A 17,319-nucleotide genomic window follows, 5' to 3' on the forward strand; every position below is an offset into this window, starting at 1 on the left:
GACGCTTGTCTTATGTGGCAGGGCTTGTAAACTATTACAGACTACAAAGGGAAGAACAGCCGCTAGCTTCCCAGTGACACAAGCCTACCAGACGAGCTAAATCACTTCTATGCTCGCTTCGAGGCAAGCAACACTGAGGCATGCATGAGAGCATCAGCTGTTCCGGACGACTGTGTGATCACGCTCTTCGTAGCCGACGCGAGTAAGACCTTTAAACAGGTCAACATACACAAGGCTGCGGGGCCAGAAAGATTACTAGGACGCGTGCTCCGGGCATGTGCTGACCACCAACTGGCAAGTGTCTTCACTGACATGTTCAACATGTCCCTGATTGAGTCTGCAATACCAACATCTTTCAAGCAGACCACCATAGTCCCTTGGTCCAAGAACACTAAGGTAACCTGTCTAAATGACTACAGACGCATAGCACTGACGTCCGTAGCCATGAAGTGCTTTGAAAGGCTGGTCATGTCTCACATCAACACCGTTATCAAACCCTAGACCTACTTCAATTTGCATACCGCCCAAACAGATGATGCAATCTCTATTGCACTCCACACTGCCCTTTCCCACCTGGACAAAAGGAACACTTATGTGAGAATGCTATTCATTGACTACAGCTCAGCGTTCAACACTATAGTACCCTCAAAGCTCATCACTAAGCTAAGGATCCTGGAACTAAACATCTCCCTTTGCAACTGGATACTGGATAACACCATCATTAAGTTTGCAGACAACACAATAGTGGTAGGCCTGATCATCGACAGCGACGAGACGGCCTATAGGGTGGAGGTCAGAGACCTGGCCGGGTGGTGCCAGAATAACAACCTATCCCTCAAAGCAACCAAGACAAAGGAGATCATTGTGGACTTCAGGAAAAGGAGGACCGAGCACGCCCCATTCTCATCGACGGGGCTGTAGTGGAGTTTCAAATTCCTTGGTGTCCACATCAACAACAAACTAGAATGGTCCAAACACCAAACACCTATTCCCCCTCAGGCAACTAAAAAGATTTGGCATGGGTCCTGAGATCCTCAAAAGAATTCTACAGCTGCAACATCGAGAGCATCCTGACTGGTTGGCATCACTGCCTGGTACGGCAATTGCTCGGCCTCTGAATGCAAGGCACTACAGAGGGTAGTGCGTACGGCCCAGTACATCACTGGGGCTAAGCTGCCTGCCATCCAGGACCTCAACACCAGGCGGTGTCAGAGGAAGGCCCTAAAAATTGTCAATGACCCCAGCCACCCCAGTCATAGCCTGTTCTCTCTACTACCGCATGGCAAGAGGTACCAGAGTGCCAAGTCTAGGACAAAAAGGCTTCTCGACCGTTTTTACCCCCAAGCAATAAGACTTCTGAACAGGTAATCAAATGGCTACCCGGACTATTTGCATTGTGTGCCTCCCCAACCCCTCTTTTACGCTGCTGCTGCTCTCTGTTTATCATATATGCATAGTCACTTTAACTATACATTCATGTACCTACTACCTCAATTGGGCCGACCAACCAGTGCTCCCGCACATTGGCTAACCGGGCTATCTGCATTGTGTCCCACCACCCAACAACCCCTCTTTTTTACACTACTGCTACTCTCTGTTCATCATGTATGTATAGTCACTTTAACCTTAACTACGTGTATATACTGCCTGACTAACCGGTGCCTGTATGTAGCCTTGCTAATGTATATAGCCTCACTACTGTATGTAGCCTGTCTTTTTACTGTTGTTTTATTTCTTTACATACCTATTGTTCACCTAATACCTTTTTTGCACTATTGGTTAGATCCTGTAAGTAAGCATTGTATTCTGCACACATGACAAATAAAATTTTGATCCCTTAACCTAACTCTTTTAAAAATAAATAATTTATTGAATGTTTACAATATACCTGCAGTGAAGCCGCTCAACAACTACATCACATTAGTCATCTAACAGACTCCCATCCAGAGCGACACACAGAAGCAACCGGGGTCAACGCCCTGCTCAAGGGCACGTCGACAGATCTCCCACAAGGTCAAAAAACAGGGACCTGAGCCAGCAATCCATCAGCCCAACCGCTAGCCCTCCAAGATCCCCCCACAGTTCCCCAAGAGCTGCCCCTCAAAGTTTGAGTGCATGTATGACTGAGTGTGTGTGTATATGCATGTGCACAAACACCTGCACGGCATCAGCCTCAGGCAAACCGGCATTAGCTGTAAAAACACTGCCCCTCACTGTCATTCAAACATACTTTTTTTTATGTTTCATTTTGGCTTTCTTTTTTTCTTCTTTTATCTTTGACTTTCATTCTATCCCCCGCCCAGCAACTTCACCCCCACTTGTCTCCAATTCCACATCCCAACCCTCAGCCCCTCCCACCTATTTCTGCTGGCCACCCACTTCGGGTTTCTACGCACCATGTATATATAGATATATCTTTCAATTATGCTGGGATGTTTAACATACCATTTCAATCTATCTAATCAAATAGAGTCCACAGATTGCAAGTTGAAGATAAATATTTTTACTAAGAGTATTAGTATATTACTAATCGTCTCTCCAGATCTCCCAACAGTACTATTTCTAGAGTCAATTTTAGATCAATGTTCTGCATTTTCAGCAATTCCTGAACCTGAGACCTGAGGGCAATACCAAAATAAATGGTCTATTGATTCTGCAGAGCTTCAATGATTGAATGCCCCAAATATTCAACATTTTGTTGGTGTCAAGAATTCTATATAATAATTTTAAGTTATAAGTCTTGAATCTTGCATCATTTTATATATCAACTCATATCATGGAATCGGTACATCAAAAATCTCTTCCAAATTATTTTAAAATCTGTATGGCACAGCTGTCAACATCCTGATCCTCAAATTAAACTGGTATGCTTTCCTATTTATGCTATTATTATTCTTCCACCAGTTTTGTGGGGTACGCCCACAAACAACATTCTGCGGTTGGGGTAGGCCCACAAACAACATTCTGCGGTTGGGGTAGGCCCACAAACAACATTCTGCGGTTGGGGTAGGCCCACAAACAACATTCTGCGGTTGGGGTACGCCCACAAACAACATTCTGCGGTTGGGGTAGGCCCACAAACAACATTCTGCGGCTGGGGTACGCCCACAAACAACATTCTGCGGTTGGGGTAGGCCCACAAACAACATTCTGCGGTTGGGGTAGGCCCACAAACAACATTCTGCGGTTGGGGTAGGCCCACAAACAACATTCTGCGGCTGGGGTAGGCCCACAAACAACATTCTGCGGTTGGGGTAGGCCCACAAACAACATTCTGCGGTTGGGGTAGGCCCACAAACAACATTCTGCGGTTGGGGTAGGCCCACAAACAACATTCTGCGGTTGGGGTAGGCCCACAAACGACATTCTGCGGTTGGGGTAGGCCCACAAACAACATTCTGCGGTTGGGGTAGGCCCACAAACAACATTCTGCGGTTGGGGTAGGCCCACAAACAACATTCTGCGGTTGGGGTAGGCCCACAAACAACATTCTGCGGCTGGGGTAGGCCCACAAACAACATTCTGCGGCTGGGGTAGGCCCACAAACAACATTCTGCGGTTGGGGTAGGCCCACAAACAACATTCTGCGGTTGGGGTAGGCCCACAAACAACATTCTGCGGTTGGGGTAGGCCCACAAACAACATTCTGCGGTTGGGGTAGGCCCACAAACAACATTCTGCGGTTGGGGTAGGCCCACAAACAACATTCTGCGGTTGGGGTAGGCCCACAAACAACATTCTGCGGCTGGGGTACGCCCACAAACAACATTCTGCGGTTGGGGTAGGCCCACAAACAACATTCTGCGGTTGGGGTAGGCCCACAAACAACATTCTGCGGCTGGGGTAGGCCCACAAACAACATTCTGCGGTTGGGGTAGGCCCACAAACAACATTCTGCGGTTGGGGTAGGCCCACAAACAACATTCTGCGGCTGGGGTACGCCCACAAACAACATTCTGCGGTTGGGGTACGCCAACAAACAACATTCTGCGGTTGGGGTAGGCCCACACCATTATGCGGTTGTTGTAGGCCCACACCATTATGCCGTTGGAGTAGGCCCACACCATTATGCCGTTGGGGTAGGCCCACACCATTATGCCGTTGGGGTATGACCATACCATTATGCCGTTGGGGTAGGCCCACACCACTATGCCGTTGGGGTAGGCCCACACCATTATGCCATTGGGGTAGGCCCACACCATTATGCCGTTGGGGTAGGCCCACACCACTATGCCGTTGGTGTACGACCACACCACTATGCCGTTGGGGTACGACCACACCACTATGCCGTTGGGGTAGGCCCACACCACTATGCCGTTGGGGTACGACCACACCACTATGTCGTTGGGGTACGACCACACCACTATGCCGTTGGGGTACGACCACACCACTATGCCGTTGGGGTACGACCACACCACTATGCCGTTGGGGTACGACCACACCACTATGCCGTTGGGGTACGACCACACCACTATGCCGTTGTGGTACGACCACACCACTATGCCGTTGGGGTAGGCCCACACCATTCCGCCGTTGGGGTACGCCCACACCATTCCGCTGTTTGGGTGCACCCACACCATTCCGTCGTTGGGGTGCGCCCACTCCATTCTGTCGTTGGGGTGTGCCCACTCCATTCTGTTGTTGGGGTGTGCCCACTCCATTCCGCCGTTGGGGTGCGCCCACACCATTCCGCTGTTTGGGTGCACCCACACCATTCCGTCGTTGGGGTGCGCCCACTCCATTCTGTCGTTGGGGTGTGCCCACTCCATTCTGTTGTTGGGGTGTGCCCACTCCATTCCGCCGTTGGGGTACGCCCACTCCATTCTGTCGTTGGGGTGTGCCCACTCCATTCTGTTGTTGGGGTGTGCCCACTCCATTCCGCCGTTGGGGTGCGCCCACTCCATTCTGTCGTTGGGGTGTGCCCACTCCATTCTGTTGTTGGGGTACGCCCACTCCATTCTGTTGTTGGGGTGTGCCCACTCCATTCCGCCGTTGGGGTACGCCCACTCCATTCTGTTGTTGGGGTGTGCCCACTCCATTCCGCCGTTGGGGTACGCCCACTCCATTCTGTTGTTGGGGTGTGCCCACTCCATTCCGCCGTTGGGGTACGCCCACTCCATTCCGCCGTTGGGGTACGCCCACTCCATTCTGTTGTTGGGGTGTGCCCACTCCATTCCGCCGTTGGGGTACGCCCACTCCATTCTGTTGTTGGGGTGTGCCCACTCCATTCCGCCGTTGGGGTACGCCCACTCCATTCCGCCGTTGGGGTACGCCCACTCCATTCTGTTGTTGGGGTGTGCCCACTCCATTCCGCCGTTGGGGTACGCCCACTCCATTCTGCTGTTGGGGTACGCCCACACCATTCCGCTGTTGGGGTACGCCCACTCCATTCCGCCGTTGGGGTACGCCCACACCATTCCGCTGTTTGGGTGCACCCACACCATTCCGTCGTTGGGGTGCGCCCACTCCATTCTGTCGTTGGGGTGTGCCCACTCCATTCTGTCATTGGGGTACGCCCACACCGTTCTGTTGTTGGTGTACGCCCACACCATTCCAACATACTTAATTACCATTTTTTTGGAAGGAAATAAATTTGACTCATATTATAATTATTTATTGGTCATATTTCATAGAAATCTGGAAACACTGGACAGTTACTTTAAGCAAGTGGGGGGGATTGACGGGGCAAAACAAGGCAACCCGTTAAATAGGCCACCATCAGCAGCCATCTTGAATCATGCATATCCAGACAGCTGTGGCAGTGACTTGACTCTCAGTCATGTATTATTCAACCACTAAGTGTTTGTGAATGAATGTACTGTACTAGCTGTACTACTCTGTACAGTAGTAGTAGTAGTAGTAGAGGATTGTTAACACTTTCACACCTTCTTTCAAAAATACCAACAAGGTCTGTTCTCATCAAATTCTTAAGTGACTGTTTTATTAAATGGATAGTTCACCCAAATGACTAAATCACATTTTAGTATACTTGCTCTGAAAGCAGGCTTTGGTCAAGAAGAACAGCAATCCATGCTTTGGTCTTGATTTCATCATCTTCAATAGTAGCGTTAAACAGGTGGAAAATCATTACACTATTGACAAACCTACCAATGACTGTGCAAATGATCTCGAAACTGGAAGTAGAGTGCTAGAGGGGGAATGGGGTGTGTCGGGGAGGGGGAATGTGACACTAATACTCACCCTGTTAAAGCGCTTGGCCTGGAAGAGGTGTCCGTTGACTCGGTAGAGCTTCCTCCATCTTCTGGCCCCGCGGCGGTAGATCGATTCTAGGCGAGAGAGGAAAAGGTTGTACAGTAGCTGCATGGCAGGGAGTGAGAAAGGGATGGAGAAGATAGTGGTGGATGGAGCAGTGCAAGGTCCTCCAAAATCACACAGGAGCGAGCGAGTAGTCATAGAAAGAGAGACAGGCACGCATGCTCACACACATTCTCTCAGCACCTCCCTCCCTCCCTTTCCATCCATCCTACCCTCCCCTTTCTCCATCCAACAGAGGAGAAATCTCTCTCCCCTGCCGTCCTCTGTTGAACTTTTCCCTCCTCCCTCCCTCCCATCCTCTCCTTCATCTCTCTGTGTACCTACACTTCATTCTGTCCCTCCCTCCCTCCCTCCCATCCTCTCCTTCATCTCTCTGTGTACCTACACTTCATTCTGTCCCTCCCTCCCTCCCTCCCATCCTCTCCTTCGTCTCTCTGTACCTACACTTCATTCTGTCCCTCCCTCCCATCCTCTCTCCCATCCTCTCCTTCGTCTCTCTGTGTACCTACACTTCATTCTGTCCCTCCCTCCCTCCCATCCCCTCTCCTTCGTCCCTCTGTACCTACACTTCATTCTGTCCCTCCTCTCTCCCTTGAGGTCCTGGTCTTATTAATTTCTCAGTAATGTCTTGAATCCTGATGGGAATGTAAAAGGTCCAGGCTGCTATTTATACCTTCTGAGCTGTCTATTAATACAGTGTATAATACTGCATAATGAACAACACTGTATCAACAGACTTAGCACAAGGATTTAGCACTATGTAGCAAGCGTCTCACAGTAGGAGTGCTGAGATAAGATCAGTTTAGACTTTTAGATCATAATGAATGAGGTTAAAAGAACAAAGGGGACCTTTCACTTTGTGAATATGGACAAGGATCCTAACACTAAATACACCTCCCAGATTATTATCAGTTATATATATATATATATATATATATATATATACACACAAAAGATACGAATAAGTGGAATTTGTTCTGCATAGTATTTTCAGATCCAAGCATTGTATTAAAAAGGAAATGAATAGATTGAAGACAGGAACGTGCTTCACTCTCTCCTTAAACACATACCAGGCAAATTACTTAAATAATATGCTTCACAGAAATGTCATTCATCTTAAAACGTCAACATCAAATGCAAATATTTTTGCTTATTGGCAACCATGAGATGTTAAGATGATTAAAAGGCATATAAATAGATGTGATCAAATAATTTGATGAAATGCAATGTATACTGGAATGTTCTATACTGTGGGTACAATTCAACAACTGCCGAGCTGAGAATAGCTAATCCAACTATTAATGATGATGACAATGCTGTCAGACATAATGATGATGTCAAATATGATTCACTGTGACACTCATTTCCAGCAACAGGATGTTGTAACATGAAATTGACAGGTTGCATGTGTTGACAGTTTCCCTGAAGTCATATCCCAGCATGAGCTGAATTGGGTATACTAATCTGTTTGGGGGAATCATACTAATACGGGTTTCTTGCTCTCCCTCTCACACACACATTAACAAGCACACTCTACTTCTCCCTCCCTCCCTCCCTCCCTCCCTCCCTCCCTCCCTCCCTCCCTCCCTCCCTCCCTCCCTCCCTCCCTCCCTCCCTCCCTCCCTCCCTCGTCTAGTCTCAACATGCATCCTTACTGGTTCGCTGGATGGGTGCGGCAGAAAGCATCCTACGCTCCCTTTGCCTCTGTTGCCATGGCAACACTGACCTCGCCAGATGCTAGCTGTGGTTAGCGTACCATGGCCATGCCTACGAACAAAATGTCCATCAAAGCAAATCGCCCCTAAAACAACTCATAACGACATCATGATCTGTGGTTGCGCAAACGGAGATTTTGATGCCTCTGATCTGTTTCTACGGTTTATCTCCAGTTGGATGCAACCACTCAGTCAACCAGTCAGTTAGCCATTCAGTCAGTCATTCAGCAAGCCAGTCTGTGGCTGTTTCAAATGTCATGTACTTTGCCTTCCCTTGCTCCATTTCAAGCAGGTATATTGAATCCCTAAACTTTATGTACAGCAACTCTGTATTCCTTCGGTGCCCCCTAACTACACTCTCTCAGCTTTGTCTCGCTCTGTCTCTCTGAGCAGCTAGCTACAGCCAATCAGGCATAGCGAAGGGGATTAAAGTACTAGACGAGACACGTAAGGCCATTTGAACAACTGGATGAGGATTAAGGAGAGGAACAAACGGCATAAAGAAAGAGAGAAAACAAACGGGGGGAAAAAATACCTGGAATAGCTACATATCCCCTGTTGCAGAGGTTGAATGTAGTCTTCATGGAGAGGGCTTCGTCCAAAATAGCAACCTATTCTCTACATAGTTTTAAATGTTAAAATCAGCTTTGGCAGTGATTACAGATGTGAGTATGGATTCTGGGTAAGAGTATGAGTTCTGGGTAAGTCTCTAAGACCACTGCACACCTGGATGTACAATATCTGCACATTACTCTTTAAAATTCTTCAAGCTGTCACGTTGGTTGTTGATCATTGCTAGACAGCCATTTTCAGGTCTTGACATATATTTTCAAACCGATTTAGGTCATAACTGTAACTAGGCCACTCAGAAACATTCAATGTTGTCTTGGTAAGCAACTTCAGTTTATATTTGGCCTTGTGTTTTAGTTAATTGTCCTGTTGAAAGGTGAATTTGTATTCCGGTGTCAGTTAGAAAGCAGAAACTAGGATTTTGCCTGTGCTTAGAGCTATACCTTTCATTTTTATCCTAAGAAAACTCCCTAGTTTTTGCTGATGACAAGCATTCCCATAACATGATGCAGCCACCACCATGCTTGCAAATATGAAAAGTGGTACTCAGTAGGGTGTTGTGTTGGATTTGCTCCAAACATAACACTTTGTATTCAGGACAAAGTGAATTTCTTTGCCACATTTTTTTGCAGTATTACTTTAGTGCCTTTTTGCAAACAGGATGCATGTTTTGGAAAATGTTGTATTCTATACAGGCTTCATTCTTTTCACTCTGTCATTTAGGTTAGTATTGTGGAGTAACTACAATGTTGTTGATCCATCCTCAGTTTTCTAATTTCACAGCCATTAAACTCAAACTGTTTTAAAGACACCATTAGCCTCATTGTGAAATCCCTGAGCGGTTTCCTTCCTCCCCGGCAACCGAGTTAGGAAGGACGCCTGTATTTTCGTTGCGACTGGGTGTATTGATACACCATCCAAAGTGTAATTAATAACTTCACCATGCTCAAAGGGACATTCAACGTTTGCTTTAAAAAATAAAATAAAATATCTACCAATACGTACCCTTCTTTGCGAGGCATTGGAAAACATCCCTGGTCTTTGTGATTGAATCTGTGTTTGAAATTCACTGCTCAACTGACAGACTGTACAGATTGTATGTGTGGGGTACAGAGATAACGTAGGCTTTCAAAAATATGTTAAACACTATTATTGCATACAAAGTGAGTCCATGCAATTTATTGTGCAGATTTTTACTCCTGAACTTATTTTGGCTTGCCATAACAAACGGGTAAAACATTTAATGACTCAAGACACTTCAGCTTTTCATTTTGAACTAATTTGTAAAATTTTAGAAAAACATAAATCCACTTTGACATTATGGGGCCATTGTGTAGTGTGTAGGCCAGTGACAGAAATATAAATGTAATCCATGTTAAATTCAGGCCGTAACCCAACACAATGTAGAAAAAAGTCCAGGGGTGTGAATACTTCCTGAAGGCTCTGTATATAGTGCACTACCTTTGACAAGGGCCCATAAAATGAATAATGTACCATTTTGGACACAACCAGGGCCTTTCTTCCAGATGTACTGTTTGGATGGTGTCTGTTGTGAACAGTTATACTCAGTCAAACAGACCTTGTCATCTCAATGAATGTCTCTGATGACATCTCCTCCGATCAATGGCAGCGGGTTCTCGCTGCAATAATGTGGAGGCACACATTGCTAAGGAGGTATTTTCTCAACATCTGTCCTGTGTGTATAAAGACAAAGAAATAGATCACTCTTTTTAGCGACACTCCTCTTCAGATTCTCTGTCTAATGCTGTTGCAACTCCAGGCACCCAGAGGGAACGCACCAAATCTGCCACAAATCAACAAACTTGCTGTGTTTCCATAGATACTCAGTCTTCCCTATTTTCCTTCCTCCACATCAAGTAGAATGGGGGGGGGGGGGACAAGACAACATGCCACTGTGGTGAAGCAAAAATGAGCCAATCATTTTCCCGCTATTCGAGGGTGCGTGTGGGCGTCGGCGAGTGAACTACCTGCCACATTACAGGTAGGCGGCAGCCACGTCTGACGCTAGCAGTTTGGCTGACTCAGGTCCTCTGACTCAGCTTGATATGGGCATAAGATCCCCTCTCTTTTCCTGTCACACTCTTTCTGGTACACTGCAGTAGGTCTACTTGACTCTGAGTCTCATGATGCAATTCCATAAAATGTGTTGTTACAATCTGTTGAGTAGTTGATGGATGCAGGTGGTAGAGGAATTTGGTCCCATAGTCCTAGCATGCAATGACTACATCAAGCCTGTGACTCTACAAACGTTTCAGATTATTTTGTGCCCAATAGAAATTAAATGGTAAATAATGTATTGTGTCATTTTCACTGGCGTAGCACCCCCCACACCACCGCAGCCGACAATCCTTTGAGGGCGGTGGTCCCCCCAGAGATCGGGCCCCCCGGATAGCATATTTGTTTTTACATTTAGGACAGGAAATTATAACATTTTCTTTCAGCCTCATGGGAGTCACAAGCTTGATGTAGTCATTGCATGCTAGGAATATGGGATCAAATACTAAACTTTTGACTACTTATTTATAACAATATTTAGGAGTGTCAATCATTTTGACCCCTAGTTTAAAAAAATAATAATAATTGTATTAGTATAAAATATAGATTTTCCCCTTTTTTTTGCTCAGTGTTTGAATTGTTAATTTTACACAGTCATTATTGCTCATCTTTATGAAGGGTGTCAATAATTTCGGACCCCACTGTATATACAAGCAAGTAGGTTTTTCCCCACATCAGCAAAACAGAAGCCATGACACTGCACAATAGGGAACAGGTACTAGGATGTAATACTTCAGAAAGTATTCTTGCCATGTGACTTATTCCACATTGAATTTAAAATGGATTCAAATGTAGATTTTCTCACCCATCTACACACAATACCCCAAAATGACACAGTGAAAACGCTTAGACATTCTTGAAAATGAAATAGAGAAATATCAAATTTACTTATAATAAAGTATTCATCCCCCTGAGTCAATGCATGTTAGAATCACCTTTGGCAGCGATTACAGCTGTGAGTCTTTCTGGGTAAGTCTCTAAGAGTTTTCCACACCTAGATTGTGCAACATTTGTCCATTATTCTTAAAAAAAAAAAAAAATCTTTCAAAGATCTGTCAAATTGGTTGTTGACCATAGGTGCATTTTGATAATCATTTCATTCATTTCAACTGTCCCTCAGTTTTTTTTGAAGACTTAGAAATACAGTCCCTTTAGTCAAATGGACGCCCAAACAAAGAGCGTGTGTGTGTGTAAGCACGAAGTTACCCAGTCAAATCTAATGTGATACAGCCTTTACAACCAGCCTGCTGGAGTGACAGTACTCCTGACCTTGCGCCGCCTTAGGGGCTTGTATCAACAGTAACACTTGTCTAAAGGATGAGGGTGGACGGTGTGAACACGATAAACAAGACTCGAGTCACAGAGGGTGTCGCTGGTGCCGGCTAACATTACACCACGCCTATAGCATTAAGCAGGTAAACTAGGAGGTTTGTGAGTTTGTTTTGGCTGTCAGAAAGGTTCACTACTGCATATTCTGCATATAGTGTCCTGTATACACAAGGACATGGCTAAATAGGAGCTGCATATGGGGTGTCGGGTAGGTTTTTACCTGCTATGTGTGTAACTTTTTGCCGGCATGAGCAGAGTCACCCTTTTGCTGTCCAGAAGGGGCTGTGCGGCAAAATCTTGAAAATAGTGGAGCCAGGGGATGCTTTTGCTCAGATTTCATTTAAATGAATAAGAGCATCTCAGTCTGCAAAAGTGATGCGTCTAGCGTAGTAGGCCAGTAAGAAGGCGTCTGTATGCAGAGACTGTCCCGGTGATGAGACAGCAGAGGAGCAGGGTGATGTAAATTGTCATTGTCGATCATTAGCGAGGTCATTTCTGATCATTCTTCGGCAATGTCAGAAAGAATAGAATGCCTGAGTCATTCGATAGTACCATTATTAGCGATACAATTATATTATCTTCCTTACTGACTTTAAGTGGGCTTATTAGCGGGCCTGCCGGATTCTGTCTCGACCACAATTGTTTTCTAAATGTTGATTATCTTTTCATCTTCGCGGTGGCAAAGGAAATTACATTACATTAGCCACAGTTAGCTAGCCACGCTAGTCAATAAAAAAAAGGTTATTGTTTATTATCTGAGACCTTTTTCCTTGCTTGCCCCATGAAAATAGTTGAGGAGACCCCCCCCCCCCCACACACACACACACACACACACACACTTCCTCTGGGCTAACAGACATGTTCCTCTGAGACACAGACAGACTAGTGTTGCATCGCCCCATTTTCAGACGAGTGAGGAAGATGTGCAAGGAGAGAGATCGGAAGAGAGGAGAGAAACACAGAGAGAGAGAGAGAGAAAGAAAGAGAGAGCGTTGGTGTGGTAGAGAAAAAACAGAGATAAGCCAGACAAGTAAAAAAGTACTGAACCTGCACAAGTGTATGGCAGTGGGAAGAATCCAGCCATGTTGTTATACCCAGGCCATGTAGGTCTAAAGGTGTTCATATGCTCTACTAAAGTAGGAGAGAACAAAGCAGGCAGCTGCTCTCTAGAGGTGGTGGCAGTTGTTCCAGTGGCTCGAGGACAGGACATTTACAGGGGCTAGACTCACTTCCAGACATTGTTCCTGATCCCACTAGCAGGAAGATGATAAACTCTACCAGCACCCCCACCCACCCTCCCCCCTTTCAAAGAGTGCACTCAAAGATGTTGGGGCTTTCCACATGTGGGTCACTTACAAAAACAGTATAATTAAAGGAATTATTGTTGCCTTTTTGAATAGCCAATAAAAACTAAAAAGGAATTATAGGCAACTAGCTAGTACCTCACAATAGAATGCAATCCGTTCTTAAAGCATTTCAGAATCAGCAGAATCAGCTATTTTTAGATGCAGGCAGTTTATTTGAAAAGGTCAAAAGGTATAATTGAGCCCCTATGAATTTACCTGACACCCCTGTGCACTCACTCGCCAGGTTCTCCTTTTCATCCTTCTCTGTTTCAGAAGTGTGTTATGCCCTGAAAGAAATTGATGTAAAAAAATCCCCTGGTGAACTAGACCCCCACTTCCTAAACCTAGCTGGTGACATCATTTCTCCCCCCTTAACATGTATTTTTAACCTCATGCCTGATGTTCAGGAAATCCCCCAGTTATGGAAATCTGTTTTTGTACTGCCTCTCCTGAAAGGTGGAGATCCTTCACTACTTGACAACTATCAACCCATATCAAAATCATCTGTACTGTCAAAGGTACTGGAGTCCTTAGTTAGTAGGCAACTAAAGGTCTACTCCAAGAAAACAACATCTTAAATGGAATGCAATCAGGTTTTAGGTCTGGCCACATCACTGTATCAGCAACATTGAAAGTTTTAAATGACATCCACTGTGCTCTTGACATCAAGTTACATTGTGTGTCTGTCTTTATTGATTTGTCAAAAGGCCTTTGACACCACGGACCATGCTGTGTTAGTGCAAAGGTTAAAATGTTGTGGAATTACTGGTCATACTCCAGATTGGTTTGTAAATTACCTATCAAAATGTACACAATGTGCAATGGCGGGTGGTTGTAAATCTGAGTCCATAGAGGTGTGCTCAGGTGTCCCGCAAGGTTCTATTTTGGGCCCACTGTTGTTAATTTTGTATATCAACAACATTGGGGATATTACTGAAACAGCGGATGTTCATTTTTATGCAAATTATACTGTTCTTTATTCAAATGGTAGTAGTTTATCTTTAGCTTTTGAAAATGCCCAAAGAGCATTTAACATCATATAACAGAATCGGTATGTTTTAAAGCTGGTTCTAAATTTTGGTAAAACAAAATGCATGGTATTTTCAAATGACAGGCATGTTACTAATCATGTCATTGCTACATTGGTTGGATATACTATAGAGCAAGTTAAAGTGTACAAATATTTGGGTGTCTGGGTTGGTGATAAGCTGAGCTTCACTGTGCATGTAGAGAACTTGATAAGGAAGCTCAAGCTAAAAATAGGTTTTAATTACTGGCATAAGGCTTGTTTTTCTTTGGAGGCCAGGAAGGAGCTGGTACGATGTACATTGCTGGCGGTTTAGATTTTAGAGATGTTATATACAGTTGAAGTCAGATGTTTACATACACTTAGGTTGGAGTCATTTAAACTTGTTTTTTAACCACTCCACAAATTCCTTGTTAACAAACTATAGTTTTGGCAAGTCGGTTATGGAAAAATCAAAAGAAATCAGCCACAAAAAAATTGTAGACCTCCACAAGTCTGGTTCATCCTTGGGTGCAATTTCCCAAATGCCTGAAGGTACCACAACAAAGGACCTTGTGAAGATGCTGTGGGAAACAGGTACAAAAGTATCTATATCCACAGTAAAACGAGCCCTATATCGACATAACCTGAAAGGCCGCTCAGCAAGGAAGAAGCCACTGCTCCAAAACCGCCTTAAAAAAGCTAGACTACGGTTTGCAACTGCACATGGGGACAAAGATCGTACTTTGGGGAGAAATGTCCTCTGGTCTGATGAAACAAAAATAGAACTGTTTGGTCATAATGACCATCATTATGTTTGGAGGGAAAAGGGGGAGGCATGCAAGCTGAAGAACAACATCCCAACCGTGAAGCACGGGGGTGGCAGCATCATGTTGTGGGGGTGATTCGAAGGGACTGGTGTACTTCACAAAATAGATGGCTCATGAGGTTGGAAAATTACGTGGATATATTGAAGAAACATCTCAAGACATCAGTCAGGAAGTTAAAGCTTGGTTGCAAATGGGTCTTCCAGATGGACAATGACCACAAGCATACTTCCAAAGTTGTGGCAAAATGGCTTAAGGACAACAAAGTCAAGGTATTGGAGTGGCCATCACAAAGCCCTGACCTCGATCCTATAGAAAATATGTTGGCAGAACTGAAAAAGCGTGTGTGCAAGAAAGAAGGCCTACAAACCTGACTCAGTTACACCATCTCTGTCAGGAGGAATGGGCCAAAATTCACCCAACTTATTGTGGGAAGCTTGTGGAAGGCTACCCGAAACATTTGACCCATTTCAACAATTGAAAGGGAATGCTACCAAATACTAATTGAGTGTACGCAAACTTCTGACCCACTGGGAATGTGATGAAAGAAATAAAAGCTGAAATAAATAATTCTCTCTACTATTATTCTGACATTTCACATTCTTAAAATAAAGTGGTGATCCTAACTGACCTAAGACAGGGAATTTTTACTAGGATTAAATGTCAGGAATTGTGTAAAACTGAGTTTAAATGTATTTGGCTAAGGTGTATGTAAACGTCCGACTTCAACTGTATATACAGGCCTCAACCACGACCCTGAGAGCACTTGATTCAGTATATCATGCGGCCTTCAGGTTCATTACAAATCAGAAACGTCAAACACATCATTGTGATCTCGACAGCGCTGTTGGCTGGTCGTCATTGACCTTGCGTATGTTTAAACACTGGTATACACTGATTTATAAGGCCATATTGGGTAAAATGCCATTTTATCTCTGTTCTTTTTTTTGTCAGGTCGGTAAATAAATATAAATTACGGTCCTTTTCTGATTTGCTTCTAACAGTACCAAAAATTAGAACAGAACATGGTAGAAATAGTTTTAGTTACTCAGCTCCGTGGTCCTGGAATTCTCTCCTGAACATTTAAAAATTTGATGATAATAGTTTCGTTGGTGAAGTTTAAACACTTGATCAATGTATATGTCATAGAAGAGTGTAATTGTCTTTAGGACAGCTGTTTTTTAGTCAAGTATGGGAACTGTATGTGTGTTTATAGTTTTGTTTGATGTTGTTAGTGTATGTAAGTTATTTTGTCTGAAAGGTTGTTCCTCCAGCTGCTATTGAACCAGGTCTCTCTTGGAAAAGAGAAGTTCTCTCAATGAGAAAAGCCTGAATAAATAAAGGTTAAATAAAATAAATAAATAAAGTAGACAGACTACACAGCACGCTAAAGAATAAACATTTCAACGAGTGCCCAGCCCATATACAGTACAGCCCATACTTATAAACTGGGGACTGTCCCCATTTGAACATCTTCATGGGAGACATCAGAGATATTATAAGCCATGTAGAGACAAAGAATAGATGTAGTGTATCCAATAGCCCCAAAGCCACTCAGATACATATAGCACTCCATGTTATAGCGTGACAAAGAATCTTCTTAATTCAACGGTTGTTAAATTAATTTCAACTTAACTATCTGTGCGGAAGATAAGAGAAGTAGAAAAGTTAGCAGTAAACTTTGAAAAGAAATAGTCTTTCAGGGCTGTGCGATTTCAGCATGTCCAAAGGGGACAGTGAGTGGGATATCCTGAACTGCAGGATGAACCAATGAGTCAGCAGCTCTAAGATGCTGTTGCTAAGACGACACCATGGTAATGGAATTCCATCCATCTGTCCCAACACCCCATATGGATCCACTCAAAAGGAGTACGATACAAATGAATACGATTGATTGATTGATTGTAAGTTCGTGATAGTATCAAAGCCTGTTCCCAGAACTGTTTGTGCCTAACCCCTTTTCACTCAATGTCACACCAAACACATTTAGCATGACAATTCCACAAGGAGTTGGCAAGAGAGCAAAACCAGACTGGTACCCATTCTAACAGAATCAGCAGCTTTAGCAACCCAAACCACTTTGTTATGCCCTGACTATGGCTTCACTGGCAGATGACATATTACAAATTAAATCAAATGCTATTTGACACATGCGCCGAATACAACATGCTTAC

The 17,319-nt window shown here is 44.4% G+C and overlaps 1 protein-coding gene across 3 annotated transcripts in view; it reads right to left on the reverse strand.

Moving 5' to 3' along the window:
• The window catches only part of prkcz (protein kinase C, zeta), a 184,888-nt gene that overhangs the window by 68,649 nt on the left and 98,920 nt on the right, over nucleotides 1–17,319 (reverse strand). For all 3 annotated transcript variants that reach the window (XM_064955906.1, XM_064955905.1, XM_064955907.1), the window contains one exon: nucleotides 6,202–6,287. In XM_064955906.1, coding sequence (XP_064811978.1) covers nucleotides 6,202–6,287 — 86 coding nt within the window. The remainder of the gene's footprint in view (nucleotides 1–6,201; nucleotides 6,288–17,319) is intronic.

The sequence above is a fragment of the Oncorhynchus masou genome, chromosome 33 (genome assembly GCF_036934945.1).
Source record: "Oncorhynchus masou masou isolate Uvic2021 chromosome 33, UVic_Omas_1.1, whole genome shotgun sequence".
In the NCBI taxonomy this organism is placed as follows: Eukaryota; Metazoa; Chordata; class Actinopteri; order Salmoniformes; family Salmonidae; genus Oncorhynchus; species Oncorhynchus masou.